At 40.4% G+C, this 27,039-nt stretch overlaps 1 protein-coding gene across 17 annotated transcripts in view; it reads left to right on the top strand.

The window, feature by feature from the left end:
- The window catches only part of MGA (MAX dimerization protein MGA), a 168,032-nt gene that overhangs the window by 64,599 nt on the left and 76,394 nt on the right, over positions 1-27,039 (top strand). For 15 of the 17 annotated variants that reach the window (XM_021940454.2, XM_031668802.1, XM_031668808.1 and 12 more), the window contains exon 2: positions 7,173-8,303. The exons of the other annotated variants lie outside the window; for them this stretch is intronic. In XM_021940454.2, the coding sequence (XP_021796146.2) occupies positions 7,240-8,303 (1,064 nt within the window). In that variant the 5' untranslated portion in view covers positions 7,173-7,239. The remainder of the gene's footprint in view (positions 1-7,172; positions 8,304-27,039) is intronic. 17 annotated transcript variants of the gene reach the window in all.

Here is a 27,039-nt window from a genome sequence, read left to right as displayed (position 1 = left end):
GCTAGAAGATTTATTTCTTCATGAGTAGTCTACCCCTTTCTTTTCTTTATTATTATTATTATTTTAAGACCGAGTCTCTATCTCGAAGGCTAGCGTGCAGTGGTGCTATCTCGGCTCATTGCAACATCTGCCTCCCGGGTTCAAGTGATTTTTGTGCCTCATCCTCCAAAGTAGCTGGGACTACAGGTGCACAACATGACGCCTGGCTAAGTTTTGTATTTTTTGTAGAGAGAGCGTTTTGTCATGTTGGCCAAGCTGGTCTTGAACTCCTGACATCAAGTGATCCACCGGCCTCAGCCCCTCAAAGTGCTGGGATTACAAGCGTGAGCCACTGCGCCCGGCCTAGCCTACCCTTTTCTAAAGTACATTTAAGTTTTGCAGTTGGCTTAAGATTGTCTTAGACTTTCGAGTGGTCTGGGTATCTGAAACAGCTGAATATCCTTAATTGACTGCCTTTTGATTAGAAAATTAAAATGTTTTGCAATATTTATCTTAGAAAAGAAAAGAAAATTCATATGGTAGCTCGAAACCTAGGCATATGCTTATAGTGAAGTGGAATCTGTGCTTAGATTTGATGTAGAATAAGAATTTCATTCCATGTTCTTAAACCAGGAGCTGTTATGGCTCAAGATAGAGATGGTTTTAGTTGTAAATTAAGTCTTTAATTCAATGCATTTTCATCAACTAATGGATTAATTTGATTAGTGGAGTTAAAAACCAGTCTTATACAAATCATAAGTCAGAAAGTTTGTTTTCTTGTCTTCAGGCACAGTTTTGCTTTTTTTTTTTTTTTTTTTTTTTTTTTTTGAGATGGAGTCTCGCTCTGTCGCCCAGACTGGAGTGCAGTGGCTGGATCTCAGCTCACTGCAAGCTCCGCCTCCCGGGTTCACGCCATTCTCCTGCCTCAGCCTCCCGAGTAGCTGGGATTACAGGCGCCCGCCACCTCACCTGGCTAGTTTTTTTGTATTTTGTAGTAGAGACGGGGTTTCACCGTGTTAGCCAGGATGGTCTCGATCTCCTGACCTCATGATCCGCCCGTCTCGGCCTCCCAAAGTGCTGGGATTACAGGCTTGAGCCACTGCACCCGGCCCATTTTTACATTTTTTTATTAGATGCCCGTGCACAAAGTTGAAATAGGTTAATGTGACTTCTCTGCACTAATTTTTTGTTTAGGCAGAAAGAAAAACTCAAAATGTGTGTATATAAAGTTAGTGTAAAATTTACTTCAAGTGCAGTCTAATATTCACTAAACTGGGTTTTTGTCAGTTGCATCTTTGACATTTAATAGATTAATCTTTAGAAGACAGTAATTTTTGGCTGGGCGCGGTGGCTCAAGCCTGTAATCTAACACTGAAACCCCTAAATGAAGCGGATCATGATGTGTCCGGGAGATCGAGACCATCCTGGCTAACTACCGGTGAAACCCGTCTCTACTAAAAGTACAAACTGGCTGGTGGGGTGGTGGCCTGTATCTACTCGAGACAGCTAATGGCTCTGGGAGGCAGAGCCTGATGAGCTGAGATAAATACCAGCCCTAAGCGACAGAAGCAGACTCCGTCTAAAAATAAACTCAAATAAATAAATAAATAAAAGATAGTAATTTTAAAGAGGTGGTTAAAAACTTCTCTGTCTTGATTTTGCAGTGTGATCTAGAAAATCAAAAATTTCCCCATCTCTACTAAAAATACAAAATGTGTAGCTGGAAAATTGGTGGCTGAGCGCCGCAATTGCTTCTCGAGCTGAGCAGGAGAATGGGTGTATGAGACAGAAGGTGGAGCTTGCAGTGAGCCGAGATCGTACCACTGCACTCCAGCCTGGGTAACAGAGTGAGACTTCGTCTCAAAAAAACAAAAAACAAAAACCAAAAAAAAAACAACCACAAAAAAGAAAGGTAATGTTTAAGAATTTGGCACCTTTTCATGTAATTTATAGGTTTGGGATAACAAAATTTTTTTTCATATACTTCTTTGCTGCCTTAGTCATGTTAAATACACCTAAGGATGTTGTGCTCACATGGAGCACATGCACACAAAGGATGTTTTGCATACTTGACTCACAAAAATAGTTGGTGATTTATAACAAAACTTTGAAGTTTATGAGTTAATAAATACAAGCCAGGAGTTTGCATTGTTTGAATTATACATCATTGTAAAGGTTTTTTTTTTTGCCAGTTCTTTAAGCTTTAATATTTTACCTTATTTGTCACTTCTGAGTCTGTTTAGTTTTGTTTTGTCAATCTCTGATAGGTATTGCTTAAGTGTGTTAGTTTTAAAAAACCAATGAACTTCATAGGTAAAAGCTTGAGGCAGCTTTTGAAAACAATCACTGTAAATTTTATCTGTCTTTTAAAAATAAACTTCTCATCAGAGGAGAGATTTTTTGTTGTTGTTCCTCACCTTCCCTGATATTAGTGCTTTAGTGTGAGGAAGTGAATTTCTATTTTTATCTCTAGTCATGATAGGAAACAGTAGTAAACCTTTTGAAGTCTTGATTTTAAAAATATCTATTATCTGTAGACTAACAGATATTTTAAGCTTTGGAGATGTATGACCAATCTTGTAAGAAGAGGTAAAATTCAGATTAGATGCTTTTACTGCTCATCATTAGCCCTCATGAAAGGTAAAATACTTTTTAATTATAATGAAGACTAATAATGGCTGAATTTGATTAAGATTACTGACCCACTTACACAGGGGTGGGGAAGTGTCATCTTCCTTTTTGTATAAAAACTAGAAGCTGTAGCTTTTATTTAGTATATCAGTTCAGTTGATTTTAGCAGTCAGATTTCTTTTTTTTTTTTTGATACAGGGTCTCACTCTGTTATCTAGACTGGAGTGCAGTGGCCCCATCACAGCTCATTGTAGCCTCAGCCTCCCCACCCCCAGGCTCAAGTGATCCTCTCACCTCAGCCACTCAAGTAGCTGGGACTACAGGTACACACCATTGTAGAGATGGAGTCTCACTGTGTTTTCCAGGTTGGTCTCAAACTCCTGGGCTCAAGTGATCCTCCTGCCTTAGCCTCCCAAAGTTGTGGGATTGTAGGCATGAGCCACCACGGCCGGCATCAGATTTCTTTATTATAACTTTTTATTGAGATACAGTTCACATAACATAATTCATCATTTTAAAGTGTACACCAAAAAGAAATCTCACACCCTTTAGTAGTTAGTCCCAGTTACCCCTTCGCCTGAAACCACTAATCTACTTTGTGTTTCTCTAGATTTGCCTGTGTTGGACATCTCATATAAATGGAATCGTACAATATATATGACCTTTTTTTTTTTATAACCTTTAATAATTAATTTAATTTTAACTTTGTTTTTTTTTAAAGAGATGGGGTCTCACTCTGTCTCCTAGGCTAGAGTGTAGTGATATAGTTATGGCTCACTGCAACCTGAACTTTCAGGGCTGCTGAAGGTGTCCTCCTGTCTCAGCCTCCTAGCCACCATACCCGCTAATTGTTTTTCTTTTTTTTTTTTGGTAGAGACCGACTCTGGCTATTTTGACCAGGCAGGTCTTGGACTCTTGACCTCAAACGTTTCTCCCACCTTGGCCTCCTAAAGTGCTGGAATGACAGGCGTGAGCCACTGCACCTGCCCACCTGGCCTGTTTTTTAGTTTTTAAAGATTGTGTGTTCACAAGGCACAAAATTTAGAAAGTGTAAAAGGGTATCTTTTCCAAGTCATCAAGTTTTCCTTGGATATGACCAGTACTACTTTGTTCTGTCTTTCCAGAGATAGTCTGTGTAAAGCAAATATTTACCTGTTCTTTTTCATTCTTTGGTTTATTTATTTTAAAGACCGAAATACTGTCTATTTCTTTGACTTTATTAAGGAAAAAAACTTTTACAAGAGTTGAAAAACTACCTATCAGGTACTATGTTCACTGCTTGGATGATGGGATCATTAGAAGCCCAAACCTTATATTATGCAGTACACTTATATAAACAAACCTGCACGTGTACTCCCTGTCTGAAGTTTAAGAAGTACAATAAAAAACTTTTAGGCCGGGCGCGGTGGCTCACGCCTATAATCCCAGCACTTTGGGAGGCCAAGGCGGGTGGATCATGAGGTCAGGAGATTGAGACCATCCTGGCTAACATGGTGAAAACCCGTCTCTACTAAAAATACAAAAAAATTAGCCGGGCGTGGTGGCGGTTGCCTGTAGTCCCAGCTGCTGGGGAGGCTGAGGCCGGAGAATGGCATGAACCCGAGAGGCGGAGCTTGTAGTGAGCTGAGATTGAGCCACTGTACTCCAGCCTGGGCAATAGAGCGAGACTCCATCTCAAAAACAAACAGACAAACAGAAAAACTTTTAAAAGACGTGTGGCATAATTTACAACTCTTCTGAACATTTTGCGCTTAATATATCTTGTAGATATTTTTTGCATGCATTCATTAAGCTTATACATTCTCTTTTATGACTGTTATCATTCCACTCTGTGGATGTGCCATCATTTGTTTTACCACTTTAAGGACTTCTCTCTTCCTGTCTAGTCTTTTGCTGTTATAAATGGGAATGCAGGGGATAATCTTGTATAGATAATCATTTATCATAGGTGTATGTATTTAAAATAAAGTCCTATAGTGGGTTTTATCAGTGAATTAAAAAAACTTAAAGTCCTGGAAAAACTTCTTTGTTGTAGGATGATATATGGATTTGTACTTTCGATATTTTCAAGTTTCCCTTTCTCATAGAGATTCTGTTATTTTATACTCCCAGTAACTAGTTAGGGGAGAATGCTGGTTGACCTATACCCTTTCCAACACTACCAGGCTTTGATTTTTGCCAGTCTGATAAGTAAAAAAACAATCTCAAGGCCGGGCGCGGTAGCTCAAGCCTGTAATCCCAGCACCTTGGGAGGCCGAGATGGGCGGATCACGAGGTCGGGAGATCAAGACCATCCTGGCTAACACGGTGAAACCCCGTCTCTACTAAAAAAATTACAAAAAAAGTAGCCAGGCGAGGTGGCTGGCGCCTGTAGTCCCAGCTACTCGGGAGGCTGAGGCAGGAGAATGGCGTGAACCCGGGAGGCGGAGCTTGCAGTGAGCTGAGATCCGGCCACTGCACTCCAGCCTGGGCGACAGAGCAAGACTCCATCTCAAAAAAAAAAAAAACCAAAAAACAATCTCAAGATGATTTTAATTTCCTTTCCTCTTCACTATATACATATTCATAGCCATTTGCGTTTATTATCCTTTACTTATTTTTCTGTTAGGTTTTTGGTCTTGTTGATTTGTAGGAAGCCTATAAATATTATTATTATTGTTAATGTATTTTTATTTTATTTTTTTGAGTCAGAGTCTTGCTCTGTCACCCAGGCTGAAGTGCAGTGGTGCCATCTTGGCTCACTGCAACTCCACCTCCTAGGTTCAAGCGATTCTCTTGCCTTAGCCTCCTAAGTAGCTGGGATTATAGGCGCACACCACCATGTCCAGCTAATTTTTTTATGTTTAGTAGAGATGGGGTTTCACCATGTTGGCCAGGCTTGTCTTGAACTCCTGACCTCAAGTGATCTGACCTCCTTGGTCTCCCAGAGTGCTTGGATTACAGGCGTGAGCCACTGCTCCCGGCCACTATTATTTTTTAATAGAGACAGGCTTTCACTATGTTGGACAGGCTGGTCTGGGACTCCTGACTTCAAGCGATCCTCCTGCCTTGGCCTCCCAAAGTGCTGGGATTATAGGTGGCAGTCACCACGTCTAGTCTCCTTTTTATATTAGGGAAATGAGTTCTTTATAAGTTGCACATACCTTTTCCTGGTTAGTTATTTGCTTTTTGATTTTGCTTAAATGATTTTGCCAGATTAAAAAATTTACAGAATATTACATTTTATTTTATTTTTATTTCTTTGAGACAGTCTTTCCCTGTCACCCACGCTGGAGTGCAGTGGCGTGATCTTGGCTCAGTGCACCTTATGCCTCCTGGGTTCAAGTGATTCTCGTGCCCTCAGCCTCCTGAGTAGCTGCAGGACTACTGGGCATGCCACCACACACCCGACCTAATTTTTTTAGTTTTTTTTTTTTTTTTTGAGGCCAGTCTTGCTCTGTTGCTTGGGCTGGGTGCAGTGGCGATCTCGGCTCACTGCAGCTCCACTCGGGTTCACGCCATTCTCCGCCCTCCAGCCTCCCGGTGGCTGGGACCACAGAGCCGCCTGCCTTGACTAATTTTTTTTTGTATTTTTAGTAGAGACGGGGTTTCACCATGTTAGCCAGGATGGTCTCGATCTCCTGACCTCGCGATCCACCCGCCTCGGCCTCCCAAAGTGCTGGGATTACAGGCTTGAGCCACCGCGCCCGGCCTAATTTTTTAGTTTTTAATAGAGATGGGGTTTTGCCGTGTTGGCCAGGCTGGTCTCGAATTCCTGGCCTGAAATGATCCACCAGCCTTGGCCTCTCAAAGTGCTGGGATTGCAGGTGTGAGCCACCGCACCTGGCCTTATATAATATTAAATTTATCAACTTTTTTTTTTTTTCCTGCTTTACTGGTTTTAGGTTTTGTGTCTCATAAAAAAACTTTTTTCAGGATTTAGGAATAAAAAAATTAAATATTAGGTTCATCTGGAATTTTTTTCAGTGTAAGGTCCATTGAGTTCCAGTGATTTGTCATGGCTTCTTTAAATGTGTGTACTAAGAAGTTAAGATAGCTTTTTACTTACTTATGGAACCATGTCTTCTGAACCATGTGAAGAACTAATTCTGTACAATTAGCTCTTTGGAATGAAAATGGAAATTTACTTATTTAATTTACTCATCACAGGGGAACTTGCTGTGTAAAGGAATCTTCTGGCAAATTAATTCATAAAGTGTTAGGATGCTTTAAAAATGCATAACCTTCAAATTTAACTTTTTAATTTTGTATACTTTTATTTTTTTAAATAATGAATATATACTTTTGTTTCTTTGTGTGAGATTATAGTATTTATAGTGAATTGTTAGAGGATTAGGATATGAGCGACTTACCTAATTAGATTAAAATGAACTTTAAAAAATGATTAGATATTCCAGAATAAATATTCTTACTGTAATTGAAAGAAAAGCTTAGAAGCAAAGTCTTACAAGAATTTAGGAATATTTTGGGGATGACATCATTCTTGTATTTTTGTTCAAGAAATAAATACTCACTTGATTAAAGGGTGTTTTTTGTTTTTGGTTTTTTTGCTTGTTTCTTAGGATGGGAAGGCCATTGTGACTATGTGGTGATTACAGTTGTCTTACTACTGAGTTTCCTACTGAAATCATGGAGGAGAAACAGCAGATTATATTGGCTAATCAAGATGGTGGAACAGTGGCAGGAGCAGCACCTACCTTCTTTGTCATCTTAAAGCAGCCAGGAAATGGCAAAACTGATCAAGGAATTTTGGTTACTAATCAGGATGCCTGTGCTTTGGCTAGTAGTGTGTCATCACCAGTAAAATCTAAAGGGAAGATTTGCCTTCCAGCTGATTGTACTGTGGGTGGAATCACTGTTACCCTCGATAACAATAGTATGTGGAATGAGTTCTATCATCGAAGCACAGAAATGATTCTGACCAAGCAAGGAAGACGCATGTTTCCTTATTGTCGTTATTGGATAACAGGTTTAGATTCAAATTTGAAGTATATTCTTGTCATGGATATATCTCCTGTGGATAACCATCGTTATAAGTGGAATGGTCGTTGGTGGGAACCCAGTGGGAAGGCTGAACCTCATGTTTTGGGGAGGGTTTTTATTCATCCAGAATCTCCTTCCACAGGTCATTATTGGATGCATCAACCAGTATCTTTCTATAAACTCAAACTTACCAACAATACACTGGACCAAGAAGGGCATATCATCTTGCACTCTATGCATCGTTACCTGCCAAGGCTTCATTTGGTGCCTGCAGAAAAGGCTGTGGAGGTGATACAATTAAATGGCCCTGGTGTCCACACTTTTACCTTCCCACAGACTGAATTCTTTGCAGTCACAGCTTATCAGAACATTCAGATTACTCAGCTGAAAATAGATTACAATCCATTTGCCAAAGGCTTTCGGGATGATGGGCTGAATAGTAAGCCCCAAAGAGATGGAAAACAAAAGAACAGCTCTGACCAAGAAGGGAATAATATTTCCAGTTCTTCTGGTCATCGGGTCCGTCTTACAGAAGGTCAGGGGTCAGAGATACAACCAGGTGATTTGGATGCTTTGTCAAGGGGTCATGAAACATCAGGCAAGGGTTTGGAGAAGACTTCCCTTAATATAAAACAAGACTTTCTTGGTTTCATGGATACTGATTCAGCACTTAGTGAAGTTCCTCAATTGAAGCAAGAGATTTCTGAATGGTAAGTAGTAGTTTTTCTGTTCTTAGAAATAAAAGGAAGATTGAGATGGGCCAGGTGTTGGATTTAACATCTTGGTTCTGTGGAATGCTACAGATGTTGATAAAGTAAGTCACTATAAAATGTACTACAACTGCTTTTACATTCTGTGAAATGACAGATAATTTTTCTGTAATGAGAATCAGTTGGGTTCAGGATCTAGAATTGTAGGCAAATTGGATAACTTATCTGAATTATTCTTATGTATTTAGAATGTTCCTTGATATCCTTGGGGGATTGGTTCCAGGACCACCTGAGGATACCAACACCTTACTACATTTGAGACTCCGTCTCAAGAAAAAAAGAAAATCATACCAATTGTGATAACATAGATGTGCCTAGAGAATACTGTGCTAAGTGAAATAAGCAAAACAAAAAAGACAAATACTGCAAAATATTCATAAAAGTAGAAAGTAGAATGGTGGATGCCAGGGGGTAGAGAAAGACTGAAAGATGTTGGTCAAAGGGTACAAGGCTTCAGTTATGCCAGGTAAATTTTAAAGAAACAGTAAACATGCTATTTTAACTAGTAATAATTTTCAGCTGCTTCTTTGTTTGGGCAATTTATGGATTAGGATATCCCTCAGGCAGTAAATTCACAAGTATTAGGTACAAATAACGACTGTAAATGCATTTTGTGCCTTGTGTAGATAAGTTTTGTTTCCATTATGATATGGGGTTTTCTTCCCTTCTTCAATTATAGTAGGCCCGCCACATCTTCTGGTTCTGCATCCACAGATAAAACTGGCCAACTAAGGTACTTGAGTATCCTCAGATTTTGGTATCTGGGGAGGGTCTTAGAACCAGTCCTCCTCAGATACAGAAAGTCGCCTGTAATCATGAGTTGTCTATACAATCAGTCTTCCATGGAGGCTGCAGCTGTGTGTTCAACCAACCACAAATCTAAAATATTTGAGATGGGATGGGGGGGAGGATTTCACAAAGTTCCAAAAAGCAAAACTTGAATTTGACTATTGTGAATGATACTGTTGTTTCTTTTTGTTTGAACCTGCCTTATTTTTGTTTGTTTATTGTTTTTGAGATGGAATCTCGCTCTGTTGCTCAGGCTGGAGTGCAGTGGCGCCTTCTCGGCTCACTGTAACCTCTGGCTCCCAGGTTCAAGCGATTCCCTGTCACAACCTCCCAAGTAGCTGGGATTGCAGGTGTGTGCCACCATGCCTGGCTAAATTTTTTGAATTTTTTTTTTAGTAGAGATGGAGTTTCACCATGTTGGCCAGGCTGGTCTCAAACTCCTGACCTCAGGTGATCCACCCGCCTTGGCCTCTCAAAGTGTTGGAATTACAGATGTGAGCCACTATGCCCGGCCTGAACTTGCCTTATTTTTATTTTTATTTTTTTATTTTTTGAGACGGAGTCTGGCTCTGTCGCTCAGGCTGGAGTGCAGTGGCATGATCTGGGCTCACTGCAAGCTCCTCCTCCCAGGTTCACGTCATTCTCCTGCCTTAGCCTCCCGAGTAGCTGGGACTGCAGGCGCCTACCACCATGCCCGGCTAATTTTTTGTATTTTTAGTAGAGATGGGGTTTCACTCTGTTAAGCCAGGATGGTCTTGATCTCCTGACCTCGTGATCTGCCCACCTTGGCCTCCCAGAGTGCTGGGATTACAGGTGTGAGCCGCTGCGCCCAGCCATTATTTTGATTTTTAAACCCAAGTTCAGCAAAAGTAAAGAAATCCCTGCACACGAATTCCCTTTACTTTCCTTTTCTTGCTAAAATTGTAGGCCACTAACAGCTACTATTTTTTGAATTTGGAATCACCATGCTCATGAGTTCCCCTTGCCTTGTCTATGAGCTGGTTATTGCTTTGCTTTTTCTAAGGATTGTTGCAGCAGGAGTAAGTGCTACTCAAGCAATGCATACAGTTTTTTTGTCAAAGGGGAAAGGTTCTTTCGGGTTATACTTTTTGCTGTGGTATTGTTTGTAATTGCAACTGGTGGATGCTGTCTTTAAACTTGATTCTTCAGCCACAGCTTAATCATCTTGATTAACATAATTAAAATGGATTTAAACAGTTGACCACAAATTATATTTTTACCCCTGTTATCCAGAAATAGTTGAATGTACCGTTGGATGATGCAGAATTTATTAAAATTCCTTTGGAGGATAGGGCCTGAAGAAGTTCTTTAGGTTAAAGGGTCAGATGTATGTTGGTTTGTTTTTTGAGGCAGTGTATGGCTCTGTCACTTAGAATAGGGTGCAGTAGTGCAATCACGGCTCACTGCAGCCCTGACTTCCTGGACTTGGGTGATTCTCCTACCTCAGCCTCCTGAGTAGCTGGAACTACAGGCATGCATCACTATGCCTGACTGATTTTTTGTATTTTTAGTAGAGACAAGGTTTTGCCATGTTGCCCAGGCTGGCCTCAAACTTGTGAGCTGAAGTGATCTGCCAGCCTTGGCCTTTCACAGTGCTGGGATTACAGGCATGAGCCGCCATACCCGGCCAGGCCTATTTTTTTTGTTATAGAAAGCAGCTGTTGGGATTACATATGGTTGAGCTTTTGATTTTAATGAATCAAGAGAGTGGTTCAGATTTATTAACATGTAGTATCGCTGTCACTGAAGGGAGAAAAGCAACTCGAATCATGCTCCAAGAAATAACATTATCTTTATGTGTGAAAATGGTATTTAGCTCTGTGTAAACTTTTTCTCTAAATGCTTGATATGGGAGCAGAAATTATTTTTAGGCGAGAGTTGGGCAAATCTGGCCTATAGCTTATTTTAGTGTGTATACAAGAATATGTGACAGAGACCATAGATGCTTGTAAAGCCTAAAATATTTACTCTCTGTTCCTTTACAGGAAATAATTGCCAACCTCTGATTTAAGGGTCTAAAAAATTATATACACATGCGTGTGCACGTGCACACACACACACCCCCCCCACACTATTTTCCCATTTTCTATTCAGTTACTGATATATGATTGATTTGTCATTCTGCTTTGTTTTAGCTAATGCTATTGGTAAATGCACTGATCTTTAGGCTTTATTTGCTACATTTGCTGTTGCTTGACCATTTTCTCCTACTTGAAACTCTATTTTTTGTTCCTTGGCTTTTACCATACAATTCACGTGGTTCTCCTAACTCTTGATTTTTTCCCCTTCTTTCAGTTATTCTTACTGACTCCTTATAATATATTCAGATATTTATTAAATGAAGGTTATTTCCTAGTATTATGCTCCTGTAGTCCCCTTTCTTCCTTCCTTCCTTCCTTCTTTTCTTCCTGTCTTCCTTTCTTTTCTTTCTTTCTTTCCTTCCTTTCTCTCCCTCCCTCCCTCTCTCTCTCTCTCTCTCTCTTTCTTTTTTTTGGAAGGGGGACAGAGTCTTGCCCTGTTGCCCAAGCTGGAGTGCAGTGGTATGATCTTGACTCGCTGCAACCTCCACCTCCTGGGTTCAAGGGATTCTGGGTTCAAGTGCCTCAGCCTCTGGATTAGCTGGAATTGCAGGTGCATGCCACCATGCCTGGCTAATTTTTGTAGTTTTAGTAGAGACAGTTTCACCATGTTGACCAGGCTGGTCTCGAACTCCTGGCCTCAAGTGATCCTCCTGCTTCAGCCTCCCAAAGTGCTGAGATTACAGGTATGAGCTACCATGCCCAGCTGTTGTAGTCTTTTTCTTTTTCGTTTCTTTTCTTTTTTTTTTTTTTTTGAGATGGAGTTTTGCTCTTGTTTCCCAGGCTGGAGTGCAGTGGCATGATCTCGGTTCATTGCAACCTCTGCTTCCTGGTTTCAGGTGATTCTCCTGCCTCAGCCTCTGAAGTAGCTGGGATGACAGGCATGTGCCGCTACGCCTGGCTAATTTTTGTATTTTTAGTAGAGATGGGGGTTCACCATGTTGGCCAGGCTGGTCTTGAACTCCTGACCTCAGGTGATCCATCCGCCTCCACCTCCCAAAGTGTTGGAATTATAGGCATGAGCCACCGTCCATGGCCATCTTGTAGTCTTATCTATGACTTTGACCTCTTCTCCCATCTAATATTGTTTATTATTTTGTTTTGAGACAGAGTCTTGCTCTGTTGCCCAGGCTGGAGTGCAGTGGTGCAGTCTGGACTCACTGCAACCTCTGCCTCCTGGGTTCAAGCAATTCTTTGCCTCAGTCTCCTGACTAGCTGGGATTACAGGCATGTGCCACCACACCCGGCTAATTTTTGTATTTTTAGTAGAGGTGGGGTTTTGCCATGTTGGACAGGCTGACCTCAGGTGACCCACCCAACTCAGCCTCCCAAGTGCTGGATTACAGGGGTGAACCACTACATCCCACCAATTATTACTTTTTATTTTTAGTTTTTGAGACAGAGTCTGGCTCTCTTGCCTCAGCTGGAATGCAGTGGCGCGATCTCGGCTCACTTCAACTTCTGCCTCCCAGGTTGAAGCAATTTTCCTGCCTCAGCCTCTGGGGTAGCTGGGATTACAGGTGCCCGCCACCATGCCCAGTGGAGTCTCGCTCTGTCACCTGGGCTGAAATGTAGTGGCATGATCTGGGCTCACTGCAGTCTCTGCCTCCTGGGTTCAAGTGATTCTCCTGCCTCAGCCTCCTGAGTAGTTGGAACTACGGGCGTGTGCCACCACGCCCAACTGTTTTTTTGTATTTTTAGTGGAGATGGGCTTTCACCATGTTGGACAGGATGGTCTCGATCTCTTGACCTCTTGATCTGCCTGCCTCGGCCTCCCAGAGTGCTGGGATTACAGGTGTGAGCCACGGTGCCCTACCAATAGTGATTATTTTTAAAGCTACTGATATCTCTAGCTTGTTTGTCTCTCTTCTTAGTTCCAGACCTCTAGATCAAAATGTTCATTATTATAGATAATTCCAACTGAATTTTTCTTTTTGCTTTTAAATCCTGCCCTTTTTTTTTGCATTAGCTATCGTAGTCATTCAAATCAGAAAACTCTGCATTATTTTTGCCTGATTACGTAAACCTGTTAAGTTATTCTCCTATTGATGTGTATTTGGATTGTTTCTAGTTTTTGACTATTATGAATAAAACTAATATTAACTTTCTTATACGTGTCTTTGGTGGACATGCGCTAGTGTCTTTTTGTTATATGTCTTAGGAGGAGAATTGCTGGGTCATACAGTAGGCATACTTTTAGTAGACACTGCCAGAATTTCCCAAAAGGATGATACCAATTTACACTTCCACCAAAAATGTATTATGAGAGTTCCTGTTACTTCTACATCTTTGTCAGCACATGTGGTATTGTCTGTTTTGTTTTTAGCTATTCTGATTTCACTATCTCTAGAGGCTACTGCTGCTTTTTTTTTTTTTTCCTGTCTTTTTTTTTTTGAGTCAAGATCTTGCTCTGTTTGTTTCTCAGGCTGGATTGCAGTGGCAGGTTCATGGCTTGCTGTAGCCTTGACCTCCTGGGCCCTAGCGATCTTCCTGCCTCGGCCTCCCTAGTAGCTGGGACTACAGGCATGCACCACCAGGCCTCTTTTACAAGACCTTCAAACATTTGGGGGAAAATTATACTCCTTTATGATTTTTGTTATCTTTTATTTGTAACTGAATACCTTTTAGTTTCAGGTACTTTTCTAAGTACCAAATGAAACAAATTCCTGCATTATGGATCTTAGGTTTTACATAATTCCAACCTAAGCACAGCTTTTCCATGTGTGACATAGTTTTCCGATGTTTTTCCGTTTGATTAGTTGATTGCACACTACCATGGGTGCACCTCAAGTTTCTGGCACATATATTTTTCTCCCAAGAAAGCTCATCAGAATGCAAGTGAGTGAGAATGACATTGTTATAGAGAGAATCACTCTGGTTTGATTTTTTTGAGACAAAGTCTCACACTGTTGTGCCAGCTGGAGTGCAGTGGTACAATCTCAGCTCATTGCAACCTCCACCTCCTGGGTTCGAGTGATTCTCCTGCCTCAGCCTCCCGAGTAGCTGGATTTCAGGCACACGCCACCACGCCTGGGTAATTTTATATAGGGGTTTCACTATGTTGGCCAGGCTGGTCTCATGATCCGCCTGCCTTGGCCTCCGCAAGTGCCGGGATTACAGGCGTGAGCCACTGCGCCTGGCCTGGTTTGATATATTTAAAACAATAATTAATTCATAAATGTCAATACTAGACAAATATGAACAGTTTTACAAAAATGCTGTTCCCACAGTCTAGAATCCTGCTTTTTTCCCCAACATTATACATTCTATGACAGGCATTTTTAAGGGGCTGCATTAGTATCCATAAGATGTATTTAATCAGTTCTCTGTTGATGGCTCTTGAAATTGTTTTAGTTTTTTTAGCCACTACAAATAATGCTTCAGTAAAATTTCTTACACACAGTTTTTATACACTTTTGCAAATATAGCGATTAATTCTTCGGAATGGAATTGTCTAGATCAAGATTTTAAATTTTAATTAATTGTTAAATTATATTCTAAAAGGTTATAACCATTTATATCCCTACCCATAGTACATGAACCTGCTGATTTTTGTATCATCTTTGCTGCTGTTATTGTAGTCCAAAATACCATCCCTGATGCATAACATCTGCCTGGTTTCCCAGCTGCTTTTCCCCCCACAATCCCATGCTCTGTTTGGTAGACAGAAGGATCTTTGAAAAATATGACTTACAGGGGATTATGTCCCCTCTTAAAATTCTTCAGTGGCTTTCCATTGCACTTGAAGGCCTCTTGCCCGATCTCTTTGGCCTTATCCCATTTATCTGTTGATGGACACTTGGATAGCTTCTACCTTTTTGCTACTGTGAATAATGGAATTACGAATTCTTTTTTTTTTTTGGAGATTGAGTCTCATTCTGTCGCCCCCAGGCAGGATTGCAGAGGTGTGATCTTGGCTCACAGCAACCTCTTGCCTCCTGCATCCAGGTGATCCTCCTGTGTCCAAGTGATCCTCCCACCCCAGCCTCCAGAATAGCTGGGATTATAGGCATGTGCTGCCACACCCAGCTAATTTTTATATTTTTATTAGAGGCAGGGTTTCGCCATGTTGGCCAGGCTGGTTTTGAACTCCTGACCTTAGGCGATCCACCCACCTCAGCCTCTCAAGTGCTGGATTACATGGGTGAGCCACTGCACCTGGCCAGTGAATTCTTTTGGGTGTATACCCAGAAGTAGAATTGCTGGATCATATGGTAATTCTATTTTTAAGTTTTTGAGGAACCACAATACTGTTTTCCAAAGTGGCTGAACCACTCTACATTCCCATCAACAGTGCACAAGTGTTCTAATTTCTCCTTATCCTGGCCAGCACTTACTATTTTTAATAATAGCCATTTTAATGGGTATGGAGGGATAGCTCGTTATGGTTTTTAATTTGCATTTCCCTAATGATTGACAACGTTATTTAGGCATCTTTTCACATGCTTATTTACCGTTTGTATAAGGAGAAATGTTTATTCAAGAGCTTTGCCTGTTTAAAAATTGAGTCGTTATTTTGTTGTTGAGATGCAGGAGTTCTTTATATATTTTGGATATTAATCCATTAGATAAAATATTTGCAAATCTTTTGTCTCATTCTGTGGGTTGTTTTTTCATTCTTATATAGTGTGTTTTGATGCACAAGTTTTTAATTTTAATGAAGTACAATTTTCCTATTCTTTATTCTCTTACCTGTGCTTGATGTTATGCTTAAGAAATCATTGCCAAATCTAACATTAGTAAGAGTTTCCCTTATGTTTCTTACTAAGGGTTTTATAGTTTTACCTAAGTTTAGGTCTGCGATCAATTTTGAATTTTTTTTTTTTTTGACACAGAGTCTTGCTCTGTCACCCAGGCTGGAGTGTAGTGGTGTGATCTCGACTCACTGCAACCTCTGCTTCCCGGGTTCAAGCGATTCTCCTGCCTCAGCCTCCTGAGTAGCTGGCGCTTGCCACCATGCCTGGCTAATTTTTGTATTTTTAGTAGAGATGAGGTTTTGCTATGTTGACCAGGCTGGTGTCGAACTCCTGACCTCAAGTGATCGGCCCGCCTCAGCCTCCCAAAGTGTTGGGATTACAGGCGTGAGCCACCACGTCTGAGTATTTTTATTAGTGGTATAAGGTAAGGGTTCAGCTTCATTCTTTCGCATGTGTGTATCCAGTTTTCCCGTCACCATTCATTGAAAAGACTGTCCTGGCTGAGTGCGGTGGCTCACGCCTGTAATCCCAGCACTTTGAGAGGCCAAAGCGGGCTGATTACGAGGTCAGGAGTTTGGGACCAGTGTGGCCAACATAGTGAAACCCTGTCTCTACTAAAAATACAAAAAAAAATTAGCCAGGCATGGTGGTGCACACCTGTAGTCCCAGCTACTCAGGAGGCTGAGGCAGGAGAATTGCTTGAACCCGGGAGGTGGAGGTTGCAGTGAGCCAAGATTGTGCCACTGCCCTCCAACCTGGGCAGCAGAGCGAGACTCCGTCTCAAAAAACAAAAAACGAAAAGACTGCCCTTTTCCCGTTGAATGGTCTTTGCATCTGTTGAAAATCAATTGACCACATATGTGCAGATTGATTTCTCGGCTCTCTGTATTCTGTTTGCCTGTTTGCCTGTATGTTTATCTTTATGCCAGTATGACGTTATTTTGATCGCTAGAAATTTTCAAATTGGGCGGTATGAGACCACCAACTTTGTTCTTGTTTTTCAAAATTGTTTTTGCTATTTAAGGTCCCTTGAGATTCCATTTTCTTCCTCTTTTTATTTTTTTGAGACTGAGTCTTGCTCTGTTGCCCAGGCTGGAATGCAGTGATGTGATCTCGGCTGGCTGCAACCTCTGCCTCCCGTGTTTAAGCGCTTCTTCTGTCTCAGCCTCCTGAGTAGCTGGGACTACAGGTGTGCACCACCATGCCTGGCTAATTTTTTGTCTTTTTAGTAGAGACGGGGTTTCACCATATTGGCCAGGCTGTTCTTAAACCCCTGACCTTGTGACCCGCCTGCCTTGGCCTCCCAAAGTGCTGGAATTACAGGGATTATAGGCATGAGCCATTGCGCTCGGCCGAGGTTTCATTTTCTACTTCTGCAACATCCCGTTGAGATTTTGATAAGGATTTTGTTGAATTCGTTCAACGCTTTGGGTTGTCTTCCTGTTCATGAACATGGGATATCTTTCCATTTTAATTTTTTTCAATAATGCTTTTATGGTTTTCAATGTAAAACTGTTTTGCTTTCTTAGTGAAATCTATTCGTAAGCATTCTTTTTGATGCTGTTATATATTGAGTGGTTTCTTTTTCTTTTTATATTGCCCATTGCTGTTTTGTATTGCATATTGTTCATTGTATAGGAATACAGTTGACTTTTGTGTGTTGAGTTTGTATTCTTCAACTTTGCTGAATTTGCTGAAGTGAGTGGTTTGTGTGTGTGTTGTGTTGGGGGGGTACTGAGAGTGGGTTTTTGAAAGTTTTCTATATGTAGGATTGCACCATCTATTAATAGAGAGATCTTTACAAACTCCTTGACAATTTGAATATGCTTTTTTTTTTTTTAAATTTTTCTTATCTAATTGCTCTAAATAGGACTTTCAGTAGTAGGTGGCAAATAGTGGCCAAACTGGGAGCATTATGGTTGTAGTTTGTCTTTTTCTAGTGATTAGCAAAGTTGAACACCTTTTTGTATTATTTATTGACCATTGGGGTTACTCAGGTGATTGTGTGTGTGTGTGTATGTTCTTGGACACTGTTTTCTTCCCTTGATCAATTTGTCTACCCTTAAGGCCCAAATCACATTGTTTTAATTGGTATAGCTTTATGATGGTTAACTGCCTGACCATGGTCCTACTGTATTCCACTTCTGTGGTGAGGCGTTTTTCTAACTAGTCATTGTTGGTTCTTAACTACTTTGATGCATTTCTTACTCTCTTGAATGTATTGCTCAGGTTGTTGCAGCATTCTTTCTTCTAGTTTTGCCCTTGTCAGAATTTTAATTTTTTAAAGGAAATTCAATACTGTTACTAATCTGCTTAACTTTTCAGAGGTACACAGTTGCCTTACAATTTACAGAATTAAGTAAAAATAGTACTATTCTGTGTTAACCCCACCTGACATACTGAATAAGAACCCATAGTTAGTCTCCATAGGTTGAAATGCATGGTCCCCAACAAGACTGCCCCTAGTTGAGACATTAACCACAACTGGAGATTCTAGGCCACCTGTACTTTTCACCAGTTGGCTACAAATCCTGAGATTCTCACAATCTCCCTCAGGTTCACTAATTCACTAGACTCACAGAACTCAGGAAAATGCTGTATTTAGAATTAGAATTTTGCTGTAAAGAATACAAATTAGAACCAGCCTAATGAGATGTAAAGAACAAGGTCTGGGAGGGTCTCACATGCAGAGTTTCCATGCCCTCTCCCCATGGAAACATATAGGGTACATCACCCTTCTGGGACATCAATGTGTTCACCAACCAGGAAGCTTTATTAAGCTTTGGTATTAAAAATTTTGGGGGTTCATTATGTAGGGGTAATTGACAAAATCTGTGATTGAACTTAATCTTCAGTTCTTTTCCCCACCCTAGAGGTTGAGCTAGCTCAGAGTCCCAGTTCTTTAATCACAGTGTTCTTTTTGGAGACCAGCGCCATCCTGGATCTATTTAGGGGGTCTACCACAGGTCATGTCATTAGCATAAACTCAGATGTGAGCCAGTGGGCTCGTGAATGACAGTCCCTTCTGTCACTCTGGAAATACCAAATATTTTAGAAGCTTTGTACCAGGAACCCTGGACAAAGACCAGGCAAGCTCATTATACAGCAAATACATAATACATAATTTTAAAAGATTAGAAAAAAATCACTTATGATGAAAAATAGTAGTGACTTGCTTTACCGTTTTTCACCCCTAGTTTTCTTCATAGAGGAAATTAGTTTTTCCATCTTAGCTATTTCTTGTGGTATTTGCCTCTGTCTGGGTCATATGTGTAATGCCAAATAATTATCAATTTTACATGTAATCCGTTTAAAAAATTATTTCTTTTTTTGAGACGGAGTCTGCTCTGTCACCCAGGCTGGAGTACAGTGGCTGATCTCAGCCTCACTGCAAGCCTCCTCCTCCCTCTCGGGTTCACGCATTCTGCCTCAGCCTCCCAGCTGCTGGGACTACAGGCACCCCACTTCGGGCCTGGCTAGTTTTTGTATTTTTTAGTAGAGACGGGGTTTCACCGTGTTAACGAGGATGGTCTCGATCTCCCGACCTCGTGATCCGCCCGTCTCGGCCTCCCAAAGTGCTGGGATTACAGGCTTGAGCCACCGCGCCCGGCCTAAAAAATTATTTTCTAGTACAATATGTAGGCCATTTAGTTGTTACTCTTTTTAAATCCTCTTAGTATAGTTACTCCTTTTTTTTTTTTTTTTTTAATTCTCTTAGTATCATTATCATAATTTTTGGTCAACTAATTTTGCTTTCTTTTTGAGACAGAGTCTCACTTGGTTGCCCAGTCTGGATTGCAGTGGGTGATCACAGTTCACTGCAGCCTCAACCTCCCAGGCTCAAGTGATCCTCCCACCTCAGCCTCCTGAGTAGCTGGGACTAGAAGTGTGCGCCACCTCATCTGGTTAATTTTTTAATTTTTGTAGAGATGGAGTTGCAGCATGTTTCCCAGGCTGGTCTTGAACTCCTGCGCTCAAGTGATCCTCCTGTCTTGGCCTCCCAAAGTGCTGGGATTATAGGTGTGAGCCACCATGCTTGGCCAAATGATCCCTTTTTTTTAATAAGATAAATACTCTCTACTGCTGAGCCAAATGTTACACTATGAGTTAATTTTCTAACTTTGTTTTGTAGTAGTTAATTATTGCCTTTTTTAAAATATATTTGTAATTTTATATGTACTGGTGCTTATTCTATAGACCACATTCCTTTTTCCCCCCCTCCCCGAGACGGAGTTTTGCTCTTATTGCCCAGGCTTGAGTGCAATGGCTCGATCTCGGCTCACTGCAACCTCCGCTTCCCAGGTTCAAGCGATTCTCCTGCCTCAGCCCCCCGAGTAGCTGGGATTACAGGCATGCGCCACCACGCCCGGCTAATTTTGTATTTTTAGTGGAGACGGGGTTTCTCCATGTTGATTAGGCTAGTCTCCAACTCCCTACCTCAGGTGATCTGCCTGCCTCGGCCTCCCAAAGTATTGGGATTATAGGCGTGAGCGACTGGGCCCCTCTTCTACCTACATTCTTTAATAAAATCTTTTGGTTCATTCATACGCACACACACATTCATACATATATGTGCATACACATATTCTTCTATTGAAAGTAAATTTTTGTGTGTACCTCCTCTGCGTGCTTCGGGAGCTCTTTATTCTCCTTTGCCAATCTGTTCTGGTTGTTCTCTAGCCCCCTACCAAGCTGCCATCTTGGGATTTTCCTTTGCTGTCGTCCTGCTAACTTTACATTTGCTATTTTCATATAGGTTCTTTTTATTTGTCTGTTTGTTTATATGTATATATATTTATTTATTTGAGATGGAGTCTCGCTCTGTCGCCCAGGCTGGAGTGCAGTGGCGTGATCTCGGCTCACTGCAACCTCTGCTGCCTGGGTTCAAGGGATTCTACTGCCTCAGCCTCCCAAGTAGTTGCGACTATAGGCTCATGCCTCCATGCCGTGCTAATTTTTGTGTTTTTAGTAGAGACGGGGTTTCACCATTTTGGCCAGGCTGGTCTTGAGCTCCTGACCTCAAGTGATCCTCCTGCCTCAGCCTCCCAAAGTGCTGGGATTACAAGTGTGAGCCACTGCACCTGGCCCTGTAGGTTCTTTTGTGTACCATATCTTAGGCTGTCTTTACTGGTTTGTGTTGTTTTTGTTGATTTGTGAAGTTCATTTTTCAGTAGTTTCTTTAGAAAGTATCTGTGGAGCATAGAATTTTAAGATGTTTAAGTAAAATTACTTATGATGAAAATAGTTCCCAGCTTCACCTCTCTTCACCCCTCAATTTCTTCTTATATGTTGGTAATAGGCTTTATTCTGCTTTTCACATTTTATAAAATTGTTTCTGTAACGAGTTCTTTGAAAATGTGTTGTTGCCTCCCAGTTTCCTGTTGAGAAGTTTGATGCCATGATTTGCTCTGGCTATTTGAATGTAACCTTTCCCCCTTCTGCTTTCAGAACCTTTTGTTGATTCCTCATATTATGAAATTTCACAGTTATAAATGTTGGTATGGTAGTTCTCATCATTGTACTGTGCTTTATTTTTTTAAATTGAGACAGGGTTTTGCTTTGTCACCCAGGCTGGAGTGCTGCGACACAATCCATGGCTCACTGCAACCTCGGTCTCCTGGTTTCCTCAAGTGATCCTCTCATCTCAGCCTCCTGAGTAGTTGGGACTGATTACAAGTGTGCACCACCACACCTGGCTAATTTTTTATTTTTATTTTTATTTTTTGTAGAAACAAGATCTCACTGTGTTTCCCAGTTTGGTCTCGGCCTCCTGGGCTCAAGCAATCCTCCTGCCTTGGCCTGCCAAGAGCTCTTTTATTTTCTTCTGTACTCTACATTTCTCTTAATTAAAGCACTAGGTTTTTTTGTTTTTGTTTTGGAGATAGTGTCTCACTTTGTCACCCAGGCTGGAGTGCAGTGGCACCATCTTGGCTCACTGCAGCCTTGACTTCCTGGGGTCAAGTGATCATCTCACGTCAGCCCCATAGGTAGGTAGTTGGGACTACAGGCATGAACACTTGACTAATTATTTTTTGTATTTTTTGTGGAGACGGGGTTTCGCCATGTTGCCCAGGCTGGTCTCGAACTCCTGAGCTCAAGCAGTCCACCCTTCTTGCCCTACCAAACTGCTGGGATTACAGGCATGACCCACTATGCACAGCCTAAACACCAGTTTTGTTTTTTTTTCCCCTTTCCTTTTTTTAAAAAAAATTATTTTTATTTTAAGTTCGTGGGTACATGTGCAGAATGTGCAGGTTAGTTACACAGGGCATGCTAAGCACCAGTTTTATGGAAGGTGCTATAATATTGGTGGTTCTTATGTGCACCCTTACTGCCTATATGTATGTTTAATCATAGCATCTGTTAAATTACATCATATTGTCTGTCTGTCTCCCGCACTGGCTTGTAAATTTCTTGAATGTAGAGACAGTGCTTTATTTACTTTGTTAATCTCTGTGCCTAACAGAATGTCTGGCATTACTGGGTACTCAGCAAATGTTAAGTGAATGAGTTTATCAGGAGTATTTAAAACTTTCTTAACGTGTCTTAGAGTGGCTGGTATTGTCACATATTAATATATAGTGTTATTTGTTGCATTGATTACATAATGCCAACAAAAAAATCCTTTTAATTGATGTTTGTAATTCATTGATTTTTGCCTAGGTATTCTTTTGCCTAATTTATTTGGATAGAAGAGACTTCTTAGAAGAATGAAACTTAACTGTTTGTAAAATTCTGTCCCCAAGGCAAGGTTTCGTGTATTATGTATAAAGTTTTTGTTGGAAAATAGAAGAAATCCTTTCTTAGAGTGTTTATAACTTAGCAAGTTCAATTTCTCAGGAAGATGTGAAAGCAGTTATTGCAGTAGCAGCCAAGATCTAGCCTCAGGGAGTTTCCCAGCTACTGCAAACAAACTGCGTGTTGTGTGCTAAATGAAAAGAAGATAAAAATTTTTTTTCTACATTATGAGAGTTATGTCTTGAAACGCGAAGATACCGAGAGAACAATAGCAAGTTATTTAAGCATTAATCTTAAATTACTTGATATAGAATGTCATTTATATGTGATATACATAAGAACTGAGATAACTGGGAAAGGGAAAAGAGTGGGCTTGATTCTGGAAATCGATTGACTTGTGGCTTTTCTGTAGTTTTTGCTTGCTTAACCTTTAAAAAACAGATAAAGGGAAACTGGATTTTGGTAATGGCTAATAACATACATTTATTAAAAATTATTGAGTTAACACTTAAAATGCGGGTGGGTTTTTTTTTTTTTTTTGAGAAGGAGTCTGGCTGTGTCGCCCGGGCTGGAGTGCAGTGGCCGGATCTCAGCTCACTGCAAGCTCCGCCTTCCGGGTTTACACCATTCTCCTGCCTCAGCCTCCTGAGTAGCTGGGATTACAGGCGCCCGCCACCTCGCCCGGCTAGTTTTTTGTATTTTTTAGTAGAGACGAGGTTTCACCGTGTTAGCCAGGATGGTCTCGATCTCCTGACCTCGTGATCCGCCCGTCTCGGCCTCAAAGTGCTGGGATTACAGGCTTGAGCCACCGCGCCCGGCCAGCGGGTGGGTTTTATATTATGTAACTTATACAGTAAAGTTGTAAAAAAAATTGATAAAGAGATAGCTGTTTTCATCAGTTAAGTGAAATACGTGAAAGGGGAAAGTTTTGGTTTTCACATTTAAGTCTGTGATCTATCTTGAATTATTAAAAATTTTTGTACATGCTCTGAAGGGTCAGCGTTCATATTTTTCCATGCAAATGGCTAGGTACTCTAGCATCACTTATTGAAAATATTTTCTCCATTAAATTGCATTGTTGCTTAGGAAAATCAGGTGACTATATGTGTACAGGTAGGTTTATTTTATACTAAATTCTGTTCCAGTGATTTATTTGTCCATGTTTTCTATTATTTTGGGCAATACCATGCTGTCTTACTGATAGTAGGTTTATAGTAAGTCTTAGAATCTGGTAATGTAAGCCTTTGAACCTCCCATTATTTTGGTAGAATTATTCTAGGTTCTTTGTATTTCCACATAAATTTTGAGTCAGCTTGTCGGTTTCTGTGAAAAAAACCACTGGAATTGCCTTGAATAATAGATCCATTTGAAAAGACTTGATATCTTGACATCATTGAATCTTCTGATAAACATGGTGTATATCTCTGTTTATTTACATCTTATTTAGTTTATCTCAACCATAATCCATTATTTTCAGTCTTTAATTAAACTTATTCCTAGGTGCTTTAAAAACTGATCCTTGTAATTGGCATTTCAAATAATTTCCAATTTTCGCTGGGCACGGTGGCTCACGCCTGTATTCCTAGCACTTTGGGAGGCCGAGGAGGGTGGATCATGAGGTCAGGAGTTCGACACCATCCTGGCTAACACGGTGAAACCCCGTCTCGATTAAAGTTACAAAGAGAAATTAGCCGGGCGTTGTGGTGGGCGCCTGTAGTCCCAGCTACTCAGGAGGCTGAGGCAGGAGAATGGCGTGAACCTGAGAGATGGAGCTTGCAGTGAACCGAGATTGTGCCACTGCACTCCAGCCTGGGTGACAGAGCAAGACTCTTGTCTTAAAAAAAAAAAAAAATTCAGTTTTGATAGTATATAGAAATTCAGCTGATTTTTACTACTTTATAGATTCCTTTAGAAATTTTCTACATATGCATTGTTACCTGTGAACAAAATTAGTTTTATATCTTTTTTCCAATCTTTGTGACTGTTCTCTCTCTTGCTTTATTGTATTGCTTGGACTCCCAGTACTGTGTTGAAAATAAATTTTGAGGCAGGGTGCAGTGGCTTACGCTTTTAATTCCAGCGCTTTGGTAGGCCAAGGCAGGAGGATCACTTGAGCTCAGGAGCTTGAGAGCAGCCCTGGCCACATAGTGACACCCACCCAGCCCACCCCCATCTCTATAAACTTAAAAAATTAGCTGGGCATGGTGGCACACACCTCTAGGCCCAGCTACTTGAGAGTCTGAGATGGGAGGATAGCTTGAGTTGAGCCTGGGAGGTTGAGGTTGCAGTGAGCCAGGGTTGTACCACTGCATGGGCAACACAGTCAGATGCTGTCTTAAAATAAAAAAAAATTTGAGTGGTCATTCATGTCTCCTGATCTTAGAGAAACTCACTCTGTATTTTTATAGAGAAACTCACTCTGTATTTTTATTGCATATTGGGTGTAGTTTTTGTGTAGTGCTCTTTATCACATTGAAATACTTTCCTACTATTACTCATTTTCCTGAGTATTGTTAAGAATGAGTATTGAATTTCATCAAATGATTTTTCTAAATCCATTGAAATATCATATGTTTTTTCCCTTTTATTTGGTTAATATGGTGAATTAACATTGATTTAGAGGGGAGGAGTGATGATGTTATACAACTCTTATATTCTTGGGCTAAACATTACCTGGCCATGATGATATCATCCTTTTTAATGTTACTGGTTTCAATTTGCTAATATTTTATTGAGGATTTTTGTACCAAATTCATGTGGGATATTTGTTTATAGTTTTATTTCTGATGTGTTAGCAGTAGGGTCATGGTTACCTCATAAAACATGTTGCAAAGTGTTCTGTTCTCTGTATGTGCTGAGTTTGTGCGAGGTTGCTATTTTTTTTTTCCATTATGTATTTGATAGAATTTATCAGTGAAGCCACACAGTTTTCTTGTTGGCAGGTTTCAAATCATGACTTAAAGTTCTTTGTTTTTTTCTATTTCGTTGATTTTTCTCTCATCATTAATTCCTTTACTTGTTTTTGCTTTAATTTTCCTTAGATTAGGGTTTGGTGGACTAAGACCCATGGATCATATGTGCCTACCACTGATTTTTACTTGGCTTGTAAGCTAAGAATGATTTTTACACTTTTCAGTAGTTGGGGGAAAAAAACAAAAGAACAGTTGTTTGTGATTGAAAATTACAGTTCAAATTTCAGTGTCCTATTTTTTGGAAGACAGTCATGCTCATTTGTTTATGTATTGTCTGTAGCGTTTTTTGTGCTAAGATGGCAGAGTTGAGTAGTTGGAGCAGAGACTGTATGGACTGCAAAGCCTAAAATTTTTACTGTTTAGCCCTTTACAGAAAAAATTTATCAACTCCTGTCTTAGATAATTTATTTAAGACTTTTTCATTTGTATATATTTTAAACTATACATTTGACTCTTGAGGACTACTTTAGGCACATTCTACACATTTGAAATGTTGATGTTTGTTATTGATTTGTAGTTTGATTCCATTGTTGTCAAAGAATATATGGCTTAAAATCTTTGGATATTTATCAAGGGTTTGCTTTATTGTCTAGCATGTGATCTGTTTCTAATTGATACTTCATGTATACTTGAAAAGGATGTGTGTATTGTACAGTTGTTGGATATAATGGTCTATAAAGGCTTATCAAGTAAGTTTGATTGATAGTATTATTCAGTTCTTCTGCTTCCTGGTTTTTTTAATGTCAGTTACTGAGAAGGATGGGTTAAAATCTCCTACTATAGTTGTGGATTTGTCTGTTTCTCTTTTTGGTACTATAGATTTTTGCTTCAAATATTTTGAAGCTATATGATTTAGGTACATACACTTCTGGGTTGTTAATGTTTTCTTGGTGAATTGAGCTCATAAAGTTTTAATTATGTGCCTCTTTATCTCTGATAAAACTCCTTATTTATTTTATTTTTATTTTGTTTTGAGATGGAGTCTCGCTCTGTTGCTGAGGCTGGAGTGCAATGGCGCGATCTCGGCTCACTGCAACATCGGCCTCCTGGGTTCAAGTGATTCTCCTGCCTCAGCTTCCCAAGTAGCTGGGATTACAGGCAGGCACTACCATGCCTAGCTAATTTTTTGTATTTTAGTAGAGATGGGGTTTCACCGTGTTGCCCAGGTCGAACTCCTGACCTCAAGTGATCCACCCGCCTTGTCCTACCAGAGTACTGAGATTACAGACATGAGCTACCGCGCCTGGCCTGAAACTCCTTATTTTAAAGTCTACTTTGTTTGATGTTATTGAGCCATATTGGTTTCCTTCTGATAAGTTTTTGCATAGTTTATCTTTTTCCCTCCTTGTATTTTAATTCTTCTTCGTTGAATTTATGTTGC

Source organism: Papio anubis, chromosome 7, assembly GCF_008728515.1.
Source record: "Papio anubis isolate 15944 chromosome 7, Panubis1.0, whole genome shotgun sequence".
Taxonomy (NCBI): domain Eukaryota; kingdom Metazoa; phylum Chordata; class Mammalia; order Primates; family Cercopithecidae; genus Papio; species Papio anubis.
This window is presented reverse-complemented; position numbering and strand designations above follow the sequence as displayed.